The sequence below is a fragment of the Podarcis liolepis genome (genome assembly GCF_965112155.1).
Source record: "Podarcis liolepis genome assembly, chromosome: 10".
NCBI lineage: Eukaryota > Metazoa > Chordata > Lepidosauria > Squamata > Lacertidae > Podarcis > Podarcis liolepis.
In genome coordinates, this window is record NC_139562.1 from 16,988,218 (window position 1) to 17,002,225 (window position 14,008).

The following is a 14,008-nucleotide window of genomic DNA, read 5'->3' on the forward strand; positions in this document are numbered from 1 at the left end:
TAGAATATTTTCCCAGCTTTCTCTCAATATTGATATTCAAGATGCACATAAAAAATACAATAACATTTTTTAAAAATCAATTAAAGAGAAAAAGGACCCAGCCAAAATATAAATACAAAAGCTGGAAGCACTTCACTAATGCCACTAACCAACCACCACCAGGCTGCAATATCCTCTAAAGCCCTCCTAAAAATATATAATAAAAATAAAAAATAATTAATGAATAAACCTTCCAGGAAACAGAGTGAACCACTTCAGAAATGCTCCCATCCCCACCAGAAACTGAGATTCCATCATGGAGGGCAGAACTCCAACCAAAATCTAGTAACACATGGTAGCTTTTGTAAGTTTGAGGCTGCAATTCTATAACACTTTACAGGAGTAATGAACTCAATGGCACTTACTTATGAGAAGGTATATATAGCATCGCTCTTTCAGTTTCAGACTTCCTCTAATATTCCTGCCCCCAAAGACACCTAGACAAGTTTTTGATATCCTGCAAACTCATTTAATTGTGATTACTGAATTTTCAGTTAAAATGTAGATAATTTACCAACAGCTCCTTAATCAGTTGACTGGCAACCAGCTGACTTAGAAGGAATATATAATGCGCGGTATTTTAATCTGGATTTCTCGAATACTTCTTTTGGACAATCCAAATCCTGACTCTGGATTTCAAGATCAAAATTCTCCAAAGAAAGTTGTGAGCCTTTTACGACCACAATTTAGACTAAGAGCTTATCTTCTTGTAAACATAAATGCATTTTAAAAAGAAAAAAGGGGGGTGGAGACTCTGTAAATAAAGAAAAGGAAAATAAAATGTGGTTCATGCAGCATGTCTAGCCAAATTGGAAGCAGGAAATACCACAAATATCATGTCATGAGAAAGCTTGCTTCAGTACGACGTTTGCAGGCCAGCTCTGCACACCCAGAATTTTAAGGTAGTCTAGAGAAGCAAACTGTGTCTAGGATGCAAACTGAACTGGATACAGAACGATGGTTGCCCTTGTGAATTGGAATCTCTTCCCGTTTTCACAATTTTGCTTTTTCCTGAGAAACTGATGAATGGTCAAGCTCATCACTTAATTGCCAACAACACACAGCGCTTCGTTTAGCATTTAAGGATAGGAACTGACCAAAATATAGCCTTTTCTCAGCTTGCTTTAAAAGTACACAGGTAAATCCTTTGTTTTATGGGTCAGGCAACAGATGATACTTGCCAGTTTGATCCTCATGGAACTGGGACCATGGGTAGTGAAAAGGGATGGAGGAGAAAGTCAATTTACTTTACATTTCAAGTCAAATCTACCCAATTCGCAGGTGAACCGAAACACAACAATCCTTTCTCTGAATTTTGCAGTGTGGTTCACCACTCAAGTAATGTGTTCAAAAATGCATATGCTCAGGCAAATTGTATAAAGAGGCATAGATTGGTGGGAAATTGTTTGCAAGTATGTGTATGTTAGGCAAAATTAAATACCAAAAAATTGGTTATTGGGATAAATTCAGAATTATGAGGACTTAAAAATAAATGCAAACTAGACTAAAGACTGGGGGGGGGGGAATGAGAAACTGAAATGGAAAGATTCACTTAAACGAAACCTACATTATGGTTCTTGCATAAGTTAGCCAGACTCTGAGTTTGGGAATGATGCTCTAGGACCCAATATTCTTTACTTACCATACAGTGAAACACAATGGCACCAGCTCCTGTGTTTACAGAAGAAATGCAATGCAATGGGGGAGGAAGCTGGAGTCTGCATATTTTATATTATGAAATGGAAAATCATTAGTTAAGTTCAGACTAAGGAGCTAAAGGTTTCTTGGGGTATCCATCATTAACAGAATAAATTACCAATTCCAGGAAGAGAAGTTATGAGGAAATGGAGGGAGAAATTGAGAAACTGAAGGTTAGTCGGTGCCAGTCCAGAACCCCAACACCAGATGCTCCCTTAACCTACTAAAAATACAGAACCAATGACCACATCCTGCACTCTGTACAGGGATGTGGGCTGAGGTTGACTGAAGCTGGTTCTTTGGTAAAATGGGAATGCGATATTTTCGTCATACACCTGGATGCAAGCTAAGGCTGGGGCAGGCTAAACTAGCCTCGTGCCTGTTTTACCACACGCCCAGTTTCACAAAGCTTTGACTCAGCTCACGTCTTGCTATTGGCCGTTATCTTCTTGCGACCTTCCTTTCCTTTTCCCCAGTATGATACGGCGCTCTGGAGTCAAGGTGCTCCTACACTTGGAAGGTGCATTAAATGGCTTTGACTTTTGCTGAGTGACTCTCCTCCGAGCTTGTTTTATGAATGTCTGGGGCTCCGTTCCGCTTCCCACACGCCCTTCCCCCTCCAAGCAACAGGTTAGTTACCTCTTCTTTTTTGAAGGCCGGCCGGAGTTTGTCATCTTGAGGCTTTTCCTTTTTAGCTTCCACTTTAACCTCTTTCTCTTCCCCCTTTTGCAACGTTTCCGCAAGACGAAAAGATCAATTTCCATGGAAAACCCTGCCCCATCTGCCACGGCATCAACCAAGCTTGTGCTCACATACCCCCTGGTTCCGTGCCACTGCTGCTGCCGCCGTGCAACACAACTCCCTCCGGGTGGTAGCACAGTGACTTCCACATCCCTCTTGCACGCTCGTGCTCTCTTCCCTCCGTTCTGGAGTGCCCCGTGTCTGCGCATAGCCCAGCAGAGCTCGGTCTGTGCTTGGCTCTAATACTCAAGGGTGCTTATCTGGCACTCCCGCCACAAATGTTTGCTGGGTGCTCGTCCGCAGACCGCCCATGCCGTGCCTTTGTACCTTGCATATGCGCCCGGCTATTGCCCCTGGCTGACTGGCAGCCGTGGAAAGAGAAGGCAAGGGAGACGGTGAGGGTTTCAGATCATGCACAAAATCCCACTGGAAGATCTGAGAGCCAAGAAGGGAACAAACAGACATGCACCACCATGCACTATGTTAGCGAGAGTTGGAAGCCATAAGTTTAAGAACAAATAATAATAATAATAAAGATTTTTCCTTTTTTTGCAAGAGTTAGTGGTCCAAAGTGCAGAGGGATGACTGTGAGCAAGTCGCAATCCAGCCATTTGTTTTGTTTTGTTTTGGTAAAATGCATTACATTTCCCACGAAACACAAGTGTAGTAAGTTGGCTGAGTGCAAAATGTTTACTGTACCTGTTTTCTCAGGGAAGCTGCCGGGGCTTTTTCCTCTTGCACTTTCTTCTCTTTTACCTGTTTGTCTTCTATTTTCTTCTCTTCTCCCTTCCTCCCTTTTGCCTGATCTACCTTGGTCTCCTCAGCCTTTTGCTTTGCCTTCACCCTTTCCTCTTCTAGCTTAGCCTTGTCTTCTGCTGCCTTCTTCGCCCTCTCCCGTTCCTCAGCCTCCCTCTTTGCCTGTTCCTTTGCCCTTTCCTCAGCAGCTTTCTTCTCTTCGGCCGCCTTAGCCCTTTCCCTCTCCTCAGCTTCACGCCTCTCTTTCTCCTGGGCAGCCCTTCTCTCCTCTGCCTCAATCCTCTTCCTCTCTTCCTCAGCTTTCCGTTCTTCTTCTGCTTTGATCCTTTCCCTTTCCCTTTCCTCTGCCTCTAACTTCTCTTTCTCCTCAGCTGCCCTTTTCTCTGCTTCGAGCCTCTCTCTCTCCTCCTCAGCCCTCCTTTCTGCCTCTGCTTTAGCCCTCTCCATTTCTTCTCTCTCAAGCCTTTCTTTCTCCTCTAATTTTTTCTTTTCTGCTTCTGTTTCATCTTCTTCTTCTGTCTTTTGATCTAAGGCTACGGTAATATTTATTACCTCCCCACTCCCTGTTTCCTCCTCAACTGCTAGGGCATCGGTGCCGTTTTCTACTTTTCCCTCATCTGCGTTTACCTCAAAATGTTTTATTTCTACCACCACAGCTTCTTCTGCATTGTCTACTGTTTCCTTTTCTAATGTTACTTCTACCTGATTATCCTCTATGGTTCTTTGCTTTGGCTTCTCGTCTTGAGGCTCTTCCTTGTCTTCCTCATCTTTCTTCTCGTCTTCCTCGTCCTGTCTCAAGTTGTTCCTCTGGTACGATTTGGTGATGGTTTCAGTTTCCTCTACCTCATAGCGTCTCCTATGGGTGTCCACTTTTTCATCTTTCTCTGGGGTCTCGTTTTCTTCCACATTGTTCATCTCCTTTTTGCTTATGAGTGACAGGCTCTCGTCAGTAATTGTCGGGTCAAACTCCTTCTGGCGTTCCATGGCTTCTTGGAGACGCTTCTGGCGCCTTTCCTCTCTCCTGGCCAGCCTCTCCAGGAACACGGAATCATCATCCCCATCCCCTTGACTATTTGTAACGGTGGTAACTGTTGTCATAGTACTTTTGGTCTCTTCTTCAATGCTACATAAGACACAAAATTTGTGATACTCTGTGAGACTTCAGCCACAACAAAGTGTTTTTGTTTACGTCAACTATTACATTAATTTTCTTTATCATAATATTTATAAGCCACCAACTCACAGAGGAGCACAATGAAATCAGTAAAATATCATCAAAGTAAAAAATCATAAAATACAGTGGTACCTTGGTTCGCAAACTGAATCCGTTCTGGGAGTCCGTTCGACTCCCGAAACTGTTAAAAAACCAAGGCGTGGCTCCCGATTGGCTGCAGGAGCTTCCTGCACTCAAGCGGAAGCCGCGTCGGACGTTCAGCTTCCGAAAAAGGTTCGCAAACCAGGACACTCACTTCCAGGTTTGCAGCGTTTGGGAGCCGATTTGTTTGACAACTAAGCCGTTCACGAACCAAGGTACTACTGTACAGAGCAAATGACCGACACTGAATCAAATGAATTCTCTAAAAACATTTGGAGAGACAAGAATGTTCTCAGGGTGACAAATGTTAGAATGCATGGACATTCCATGAAGCTGAATGTTGAAAGATTCGGGACAGATAAAAGAAAGTACTTCTATATCCCACAGGAGGCCACCAAAACTAGATGGCTTTGAAAGAGGATTAGGCAAATTCATGGAGGAGAGGGACATTCATGACTATAGGCCAGGCATGGCCAAACTTGGCCCTCCAGATGTTTTGGGACTACAACTCCCATCATCCCTAGCTAACAGGACCAGTGGTCAGGGATGATGGGAATTGTAGTCCCAAAACATCTGGAGGGCCAAGTTTGGCCATGCCTGCTATGCTCTGCCCCCACAGCAATGCTTCTGAACACCAGGTTTTGGAAAGAGCAGGATAGAACAATGCTCTTGAGCTCAGGTCCTGCTTGCAGAATTTCCCACAGGTCTCTGGCTGGACACTGGACTAGATGGGCCACGGGCCTGATCCAGCAGCCTCTTCTTATGTTCTTAAATATCAGAACTGTAGGTGTCTGTTTGATTTCAGTTAGGGGAAGTGTTGCCAGATGTGATAAATTTGACAAAGTTTGGTTCCCTCTTAGTGAGTTATGTAAACAAGTATCTCACGCCTCCTCCTCCTCTTCCTTTCACCCAGGCTTCCTTTTGGGTGGAGGGCCTATTTACAAATGCAGTTATGCAAACCATACGTATGTTCGCTTCCTAGTCACGAACCCAATGTTTGCAATTTTTACTGTATCTTTGCTTTGAATGCTTGTGCTGACTGCACTTACCAGGGCTGCTCAATTTGAAGCCCTCTTCTCTTCCGCGTTGGCAATGTTAAAACTTTCAATCAAATGTTTGTTTTTAAAAATACACTTTGTGTTCCAGATTACTGGTGCCTCTATTACACTAAACACTTCTTTCAGTTGGGGGAGTAGATGATGTAGAACAGGCCTCCCCAAACTCGGCCCTCCAGATATTTTGAGACTACAGCTCCCATCATCCCTGACCACTGGTCCTGTTAGCTAGGGATGATGAGAGTTGTAGTCCCAAAACATCTGGAGGGCCGAGTTTGGGGGTGCCTGATATAGAACATTGGGTTAAACAGCAGAAACAGAGCTGGCCCACCTATTAGGCCGGGTGAAGAAGCCGCCTCAGGGGCACAGCAACAGAAGGCGGCACATTCACCTTTTGCTTCAGGTGGCGAAACAGGACATGTCACCCCTGAGCAGGAGCTATTACATTACTTGACACTTCTCTGCCCTGATTTGTCAGGCAAGCCGAGAACAGAGTCATAGAGTAGAGTCTTACTTGTTTTGGGCATTGACTTCAGGCTTCTCTATCACTTGCCCTGTGAAGTCATCATCTTCCTTTTGCCGCAGTCTTTCTTGCCGGGCCCGCCTGCGGCGTTCTCTGGCAGCCTCTTCCTCATCATCATCATTTCTTTGGTAGGCTAACCTGCAAAAGACCATTTGGGAGAGGTCAGAGCCTTTGTTCAATCCACTCTGGAGTGATTGTGAGCCTGCAAACCACTTTGCTGTTGTTCATTCAGCGGCACATTGACGTTAGACTGTTTCTAAGGTTACAGAGTTTCTACTATTGTACAACACCACCAACGTATGTGCGGAGGAAGCAAAACAGAAAAGAAGAGAAAGAAGGCAGGTCTCTGTACCCAGCAAGCCTACAAACTGAAATTTGGCCAGAGTGGGAAGTCTACAAGAAGAGGGAAGGGAAGGGAAGGGAAGGGAAGGGAAGGGAAGGGAAGGGAAGGGAAGGGAACAGGATGGTGAAGCAAGAGGTGATTGCCAGGAATTGCATGCAATTAACATGGCGCTGTGGTCTAAACCACTGAGCCTTGGGCTTGCTGATCAAAAGGTTGGTAGTTTGAATCCCCACGATGGAGTGAGCTCCCGTTGCTCGGTCCCTGCTCCTGCCAACCTTGCAGTTCAAAAGCACATCAAAGTGCAAGTAGATAAATAGGTACCACTCTGGTGGGAAGGTAAATGGCGTTTCCGTGCACTGCTCTGGGGTTAGTGTTCCGTTGCGCCAGAAGCAGCTTAGTCATGCTGGCCATATGACCCGGAAAAACTCGGCCCTCAGCCTGTAAAGTGAGATGAGCGCCATAACCCTAGAGTTATTTGAGACTGGATTTAACTGTCAGGGGTCCCTTTAACATTCCTTGGTTTCTGATGGAGGCGAGAACCAAAGGGTTAAGTGAAAGGCTTTATGGGAAAAAGTGAAAGGTGTTGGGTCATGAGGTGCTCCAGGAGGGATGTTCAGGCGTTGAGAAGCATCAAGGGCCTTGTAAGTTTCAAAATGAACCCATGTGGCTGTTTTCCAACAGCTTGGTGGGAAAACACCTTTTTCACGGGGGAACGTGGAGTCGTCATGTTGAAAGCTGCCCTTACGAGGAGGAAAACACACGAAGGGGGAGGAGCGAGAAAGGGAGAAAAAGCTGTATCAGCAGACATTTCACACCCTGCCTTTACGAGTTCCAAAAGAAACTTAAAAGCCAATGTCGCCGTTAGCTTGCCAGAGCTGGAGTGGAAGCTATGCTCCCATGCTCCGTTTCTTGGCTTTGGCACGGCGCAAGCTTTTGTTGTGGTTGGTTTGCCCCTGCCCCTTGTTCCACCACAACTGTTTCTTTTAATCTCGCTGGTGAGACCTTGCCATAAAAAGAAGAAAAAGTGGGAGGAGGCATGTGTCAGCAGGGCAGCCCTTGCGGTTGGAAGAGTTCAAAGCAGAAAGCCTTGACCCTAAATGAGAAGGATCTGGTACGAATAAGGGATAAAGCAGAGCCCTTTCCTGGCATTCAAAACAATGAGGCAGCAACTCTGGGTGAACATCTGCGGCAGGGAATCTGCTTTACTTAAAAATTTAGGACCCTGGAAGCCATGCATAAAAGTTTCCCACCCAGTGATGGATTTATGTATAAGCTAAACAGACTATAGCTTAGGGCCCTACTCTCTTGGGGCCCACCCAAAAAAATTAAAGGAAAAAAATGGATGTACATTTCCAAAATATAAGGGAAAAAAACCCCAAATACAATAAAACCTACATAGAGCAACAGTGTTTTGTGTTATGTAGGCTCCTATGATGTAAGTAATGGGCCCCGTCTGCTAGCCTGCTCCCTAAAATATCACTGGTTTGCTCATTTCTATATATAGGGTGCCTACATTCTGCATGCACTGGTTGCATGTTCAACAATTACTTTGATAAAATACATATTTTGTTATGTGCACATGGCTTTAGATACCTATTGGGTCCATAAATTTCCATATAGCATATATTCAACACACACAAAAACAGCAACAATTTGCTGTTGACAAAGGACAGCTGGACACATAAAGGGCCCCATTACCTTCAGTAGCTTAGGGCCTCATCAAACCTAAATCTGGCCCTGGTAGGTGATGTTGCCGGCTAGAGGAAGAGGAATACCATGGGGAAGGAATTGGGTTGGGTTTGCATATTAATACAATCCTGTCTAATCTGCCCTTCCTGAAACAACACACAAACCAAAATACACCTGTCCTGCACTAGTCACGCTTCCCAGAATTTCACAAAACAGTTCTCCAACCCCAAAAGGGAGTTTTAATTCAACTTAGATGTCCTGGCATCGCAGCATTTTGCATTTCATCCACTCCCAATATTACAGAAGGAAAGATATGAACAAGGCGTACAGCTGCCAGCCATGCGCTTAGTTTTAGGTCTAGTGAAGAAATGCAAGAGATAAACAAAATAAAGGTCAATCAATAAAAGGTAATGCTTAATTTGGTCCTCACAGACACCTCATACTTTGCCTGGCTAACTGTGCCTGCCACATCCAGAACATGCTACATGTGTGTTTCTCTTAATAAACACATAAACTGCAAAGGGCAGACACTTGTTACCAAACACCGTGAAGCTGGGACCCACCAAAGCTCCATAATGCATGCACATTCCATGCAAGTGAGATATTCCCCAGCCAGGGCAAACATTCATTTCTGCCTCCTTTCTAAGCAACCCAGGATGTCAAATCAACAATGCCCTTCTCCAGAATGCCACTTGCACAATCCACACTGAGATAACGTTCTCTCTACCTGCAGCATGTCTCTTAACAAACCTTTTCCCTGGTTGAACATCTGCTTGCTGCAAGCTATTTTGTCACCGCTGGGAAAACAGCTCCATAATGATAGGCTTCTCTGCTCCCCTGACCATCTGATATGCCTTATTAAATATTCAGCTGAAAGGAGAATGTTGTGAGATAAGAGCACTCTTCTCTCTTTCGCTCTTTGCTCGGGGCATTTCCCATATATGGTGCAACCGGGAACAGGAAGTGCACTGCTTCATTAAACCAGGGGTAGATCACAGGGGGCCTCTGAACGTTGCTGAACTCCCATCAGCCCCAGTTAGCGAGCCCATGGTCAGGGATGATGGGATCACAGGAAGCTGCCTTCTATGGAGTCAAATCCACTGGTCCATCTAGCTCAGTGTTTTCCAAACTTGGGTCTCCAGCTGTTTTTGGACTACAACTCCCATCATCCCTAGCTAGCAAGACCAGTGGTCAGGGATGATAGGAATTGTAGTCCATAAGCAGCTGCAGACCCAAGTTTGGGAAACACTTGATCTAGCTCAATATTGTCTACAATGATGGCCAGCAGCTCTCCTGGATTTCAGACAAGGGGTCTTTCCCGGTCCTGCCTGAAGATGCACTTTCCGCATGCATAGCAGAGGCTCTAGCACTGAGAGGCTGAAAATCTCACCCCCAACCTTGCCTTAAGAGAGTCATAGCTGGAATAACTCTAAAGGCCCTCTGCCACTGCATTTTCGTTTTTACATCAGCCTGGCTGCTTGGCTCTCCTTTCTATATAGTCATTTTTAATATGCCATACCAGGGGGAGGGGGCATTTTCAGAGAGGGGTTGTGGCTGGGGAAGGAATAACCCCTCCCTTCTTAGCATACTGGGGACATAGACACAGACACACACAGACACACATGCCATGCCCCCCGTGTAATTAATTACAGAAAAACAGAGGATGTAACAGCATTCAAGGCATTAAGCATAAACATGCCGTTCGCCTCTGAATCTCCATGTTCAGAAGCAGCTTAGCTCCGAAGGCCAGTTCCTGGGGAGCAGCGGCAGGAGAAGCCTGTGGACTTCATGTCCTGCTTTGGGGTTTTCCCAGAGACATCTGGACAGCCACTGTGAGAAACAGGATGCTGAACTAGGCGGGCCCTTGGTTTCATCAACCAAAGCCCTGCTTGAGCCTTTTGTAGGAACCACAGAGATAATGTGTGTGAAGCCCTTTGAAGGCTTGCTGGCTTGTCAAGCAGATAAATAGGTCCAGATAGGTCAGGCAACTTGTCTTGCATAAGCTGTATGCAAGACGAGCCACGTACGCTGAGGTGGTCCCTTTCTCAATTCAGTCTAAAATCTACCAGCCTATGGTTTGCTTTCCGTCTTGCACACACCTTGATGTCATCACCTCCAGCCAGTGGCGTAGCGTGGGTTGTCAGCACCTGGGGCAAGGCAAGTAATTTGCGCCCCCTAACCCGTGGATTTGCGCCCCCTAACCCTAACCCCCAGATGTTGCGCCCGGTGCGGCCGGACCCCCCTGCACCCCCCACACTACGCCACTGCCTCCAGCCAAGGGACTGAGAAGACAGGTATGCCTTCTTTTACCGTAATGCCTCTCTCCTTCCAGAAGTGCCTCCAGATATTCTGTTTCATGACTTCAACATTTCGACGCTAGTTATGTTACACACACAGAGAGATTTTTTTTGGGGGGGGTGGAACTCCCGTCACCAAATCTGAAATGTAGATTTTGAAGGAGAGCTGTAGCTCATGTATCGGTTCAGGAAGTGGGAATCGAGTAAGTTCACATCTCTGTCTGCTTGTTCCAGTACCTATAAGAAAATGTTTGCACATCGTGAAGGACCTTAGACTATTCCAGTGAGGCAGTTGTTGTGTTGTTATAGTCCTACCTTAAATGACAAAGTCATTGCAGTACGTGCACATAGAAAAGGTTCACTGGGAAAGAGGAGCCCTTTCTCTTGCTAAGCTTGCTAATGTGATGTACACACCCGGCCAAGGAAGTGGTTGGAGTTCTTAGCCGCCCTTAATACCTGCATTTACATCCTGCTAAAAATAAAATGGGATACACCACCAGCTATCAATCTCCTCCCTCAAGAGGCATTATGGTTTTGGCCACTTGCGACAAAATTTCTCGACATTTCAGCTATTTCCACTCGGAGCTGTAGGTTTTTGCTCTGACTGCCCATCAAGGCTCTGTGATTTGACGCTGCTTGTTCTCTCTTTTGAGCTGTCTGTTCTCATCAGCTCCATTACACTTTATAGTATTTCTTTGTCTTAGGGAAGCTCCCAAATGTCTCAATCCAGACTGCCAAGGTAGGTACAGCACGGAGAAGTTGCAGGTTTTGTTTCCAAGGAACTTCCCGCGCAAGTATTACATACGCCAACCAGATTGCAAAAAAAAGAGGGGGGGGGAGAAGGAGAAAACATGCAGCTTGGTGGATTAATTGGATGCAGAGCTGGATTGTTTACAAATCTATTCTTAAAATTTAATTCATCTCTTCCTATCTAAAAATACATCTTGGCAAACATATAGCTCGGAGAAGCTCAAGCCTGGCAAAGCAGCTAGGAAATGGAGAATGTCTCCTGGGGAATCACAGCATCACAGACTAAGGGCTGAATTGAAGTCTGTATTGGGTGCTAGAATGGACCATATTCAAGGGCCCCCAATTGCATGAGTTCAGATGCACACCGTGAATTATAATGTGAAGACATTCTCCCTATGAGACCACAATGGAAGAGCACATGCATTGCATGCAGGAAGTTCCAAATTCAACCTGCAACATCTTGACTTTAAAGCCTGGTAACATAATTGGGAGAAACCCTTGCCCCAAGCCAGTTTGGCCCCTGATGCAGAGCCTAAAATAGCATGGCCTTGCCCACCAGGGGAGAAGGGGGTGAGTGAAGATCTACATCAGGAACAAGAGGGGGAGAAATCTGACACCAGGATCTGCTGCCCCTGGCAATCCCACCATCTGAGGAGGTTGCCTAATAGGTGGGCCGGCCCTGCCTGGAGAGCTCCTGCTATTCAGAGCGGCTAATAGCGATGAAGGAGAAATTAGCTCGTTCTGTATTTTAAAGCAAAACCAACCTAATTTGATGGTTTGTGCCTTATAGATTCTCCAGTATTAGAGACCGTAGGCCTTTGCATGACATATAGGCTACTTTGTTGGATAAAGTCCATCAATATCTATAGGCAGCCCCTATTTTTAAAAAAAATGGTAGAAAGACTGATCGTTTGCGTCACAGCATGAGACGCAAGCTGATTCTACAAAACACATCTGCAGCAAGTCTATAAATTGCCTCCTGCTTATATCTCAGGAAGAACTGCAGGCAAGGCAGCCTGTAAAGAGAGCAAAAATAAAACCTTCAGCTACTGAAACAATGTTAAATTTGCCTCCTACGAAAAGATAAAAGGGCTTTGCTGGAAGCATCCCAAAGCCAAAGCGAGTAATGTGCTCAATATGCGAAGTCTACAATGGTTTGCTGGGTTGCTGCATCTATGATGGGTTTGAGACTCAGTGCTCTGGAAGGGCAGCCTTTTTTAACCTTTGCCACAGACCACCCAAAAGATGCACATGTCCAAAGGTGGGATATCACACTTCTGTTTTTTATGGATGGCAAATCTGCCATTTTCAGCTTCTCTCAATTTCTCATTTTCCCAATCTCCAATTCAGTTCTCCATGTTAGTTTGTATTGTGCACAATAAAAAATTCCTTCCAGTAGCACCTTAAAGACCAACTAAGTTAGTTGGTCTTTAAGGTGCTACTGGAAGGAATTTTTTATTTTGACTATGGCAGACCAACACGGCTACCTATCTGTATTGTGCACAGTCATATAAAACACAGTGGCAGCACCAAAATATCTCTTTGGCCAGGTATTGTAAGTCCCATCGCTGTCTGAGTGGGATAATATAGAACTGGAAATCACAGACACTGGCAAAATAAAAGGAACTAAACATGGAAGTTATGGAGTATATACCTTGCTTGGAATGGAATAAATTTTGATGCTAGGGTGGCGTCATACACTGCCAAAAGAGAAAGTTAATCACTCCAAGCCCCCCAAAATGACAGAAAGATATACACTTGCATAAAATTGGCAAATGTGAATTCATATGAACAGAGGCAAATTCAGAAACAATTACTTTCATTCAAAAAGAAATTCATCTCCACGCAGTGGGGAAGATTGTGACCAGGTGACTGTGTGCCTGCTTAGTCTCTCGGGGTGGATGTGCTGCTACAAAGGACTGCCTGCTCTTCCTTCTTAGAGTTATTTATCTTTAAGCTGACTTGGACCAGACAGCCCTTCAAACAGAGGACTATGACATGCGGTCAACAGAGTTTGTTCCATAATGTATTAATTCAGGGCCAGCCCACCCAGGAAGTAGGGTGAAGCAGCCGCCCAACTTCTGTCAAAGAAGCAGCACCAAATTCTGGTGCCAGATCTCGGGAGACCTTATGGAGCGCAAGAAATGAGATCTGGCAGAAAATCGGTGCCTATGGCAGGGCCATTTCTCCACCACTGGCAGAGGCGGTGCAGTGGGGCCAGAGGAGGTGAGTGGTCCAGCAAAGGAGGAGGCACTGCAGGGAGACAGAGTGGGACAGCACTTCTCATTTCACCTTGAGGGGGAAAACTAGGATGTAACACCCCTGTGTGCATTGCACCACGGTCCTGCTTGCAGGCTTCTGATTGGCATCTGATTGGCCACTGGTCCAGAACGCTGGACTAGATGGTCCTGATTCACCAGGGCTCTTCTTCACAAGTCTATGTTCTAGCAGGTTGTGCTCAACTTAGATTGCACAGCTAAATCCATATTCTAATAAGAGAGGTGAGAAATGTCCCCATTGTGATGGCTTTTCTACCAGAGAGCAGGCTTCCCAACCAGCAGAGAAGTGCTTTGCATGCGTTTCCTAGATGATACGTATCCATGGAGTGTTTCCTTCCCCCCTTTTCCAGCTGGTGGACTAACCATTGCTAGCAACCAGAAAGCCATGCGTGTGAAAGAAAGACCCACACCAAACAAGAGCTGACTGTAAAATTTCACATTAATTGAAATAAACTGTGCTGATTTGGAGGGAGGGGAGACCTGGCTTCCCAAAGATGTGCTGTGCTGAGCTGTGTGGCATGTG

General features: G+C 45.4%; 1 protein-coding gene across 1 annotated transcript in view; it reads right to left on the reverse strand.

Moving 5' to 3' along the window:
* CALD1 (caldesmon 1) overlaps nt 1–14,008 on the reverse strand; it is a 195,499-nt gene that overhangs the window by 25,569 nt on the left and 155,922 nt on the right. The window contains exons 4-6 of the mRNA XM_083464294.1: nt 6,119–6,265; nt 3,178–4,357; nt 2,377–2,460 (exon numbers count right to left, since the gene is read on the reverse strand). Of these exons, the coding sequence (XP_083320420.1) occupies nt 2,377–2,460; nt 3,178–4,357; nt 6,119–6,265 (1,411 nt within the window). The remainder of the gene's footprint in view (nt 1–2,376; nt 2,461–3,177; nt 4,358–6,118; nt 6,266–14,008) is intronic.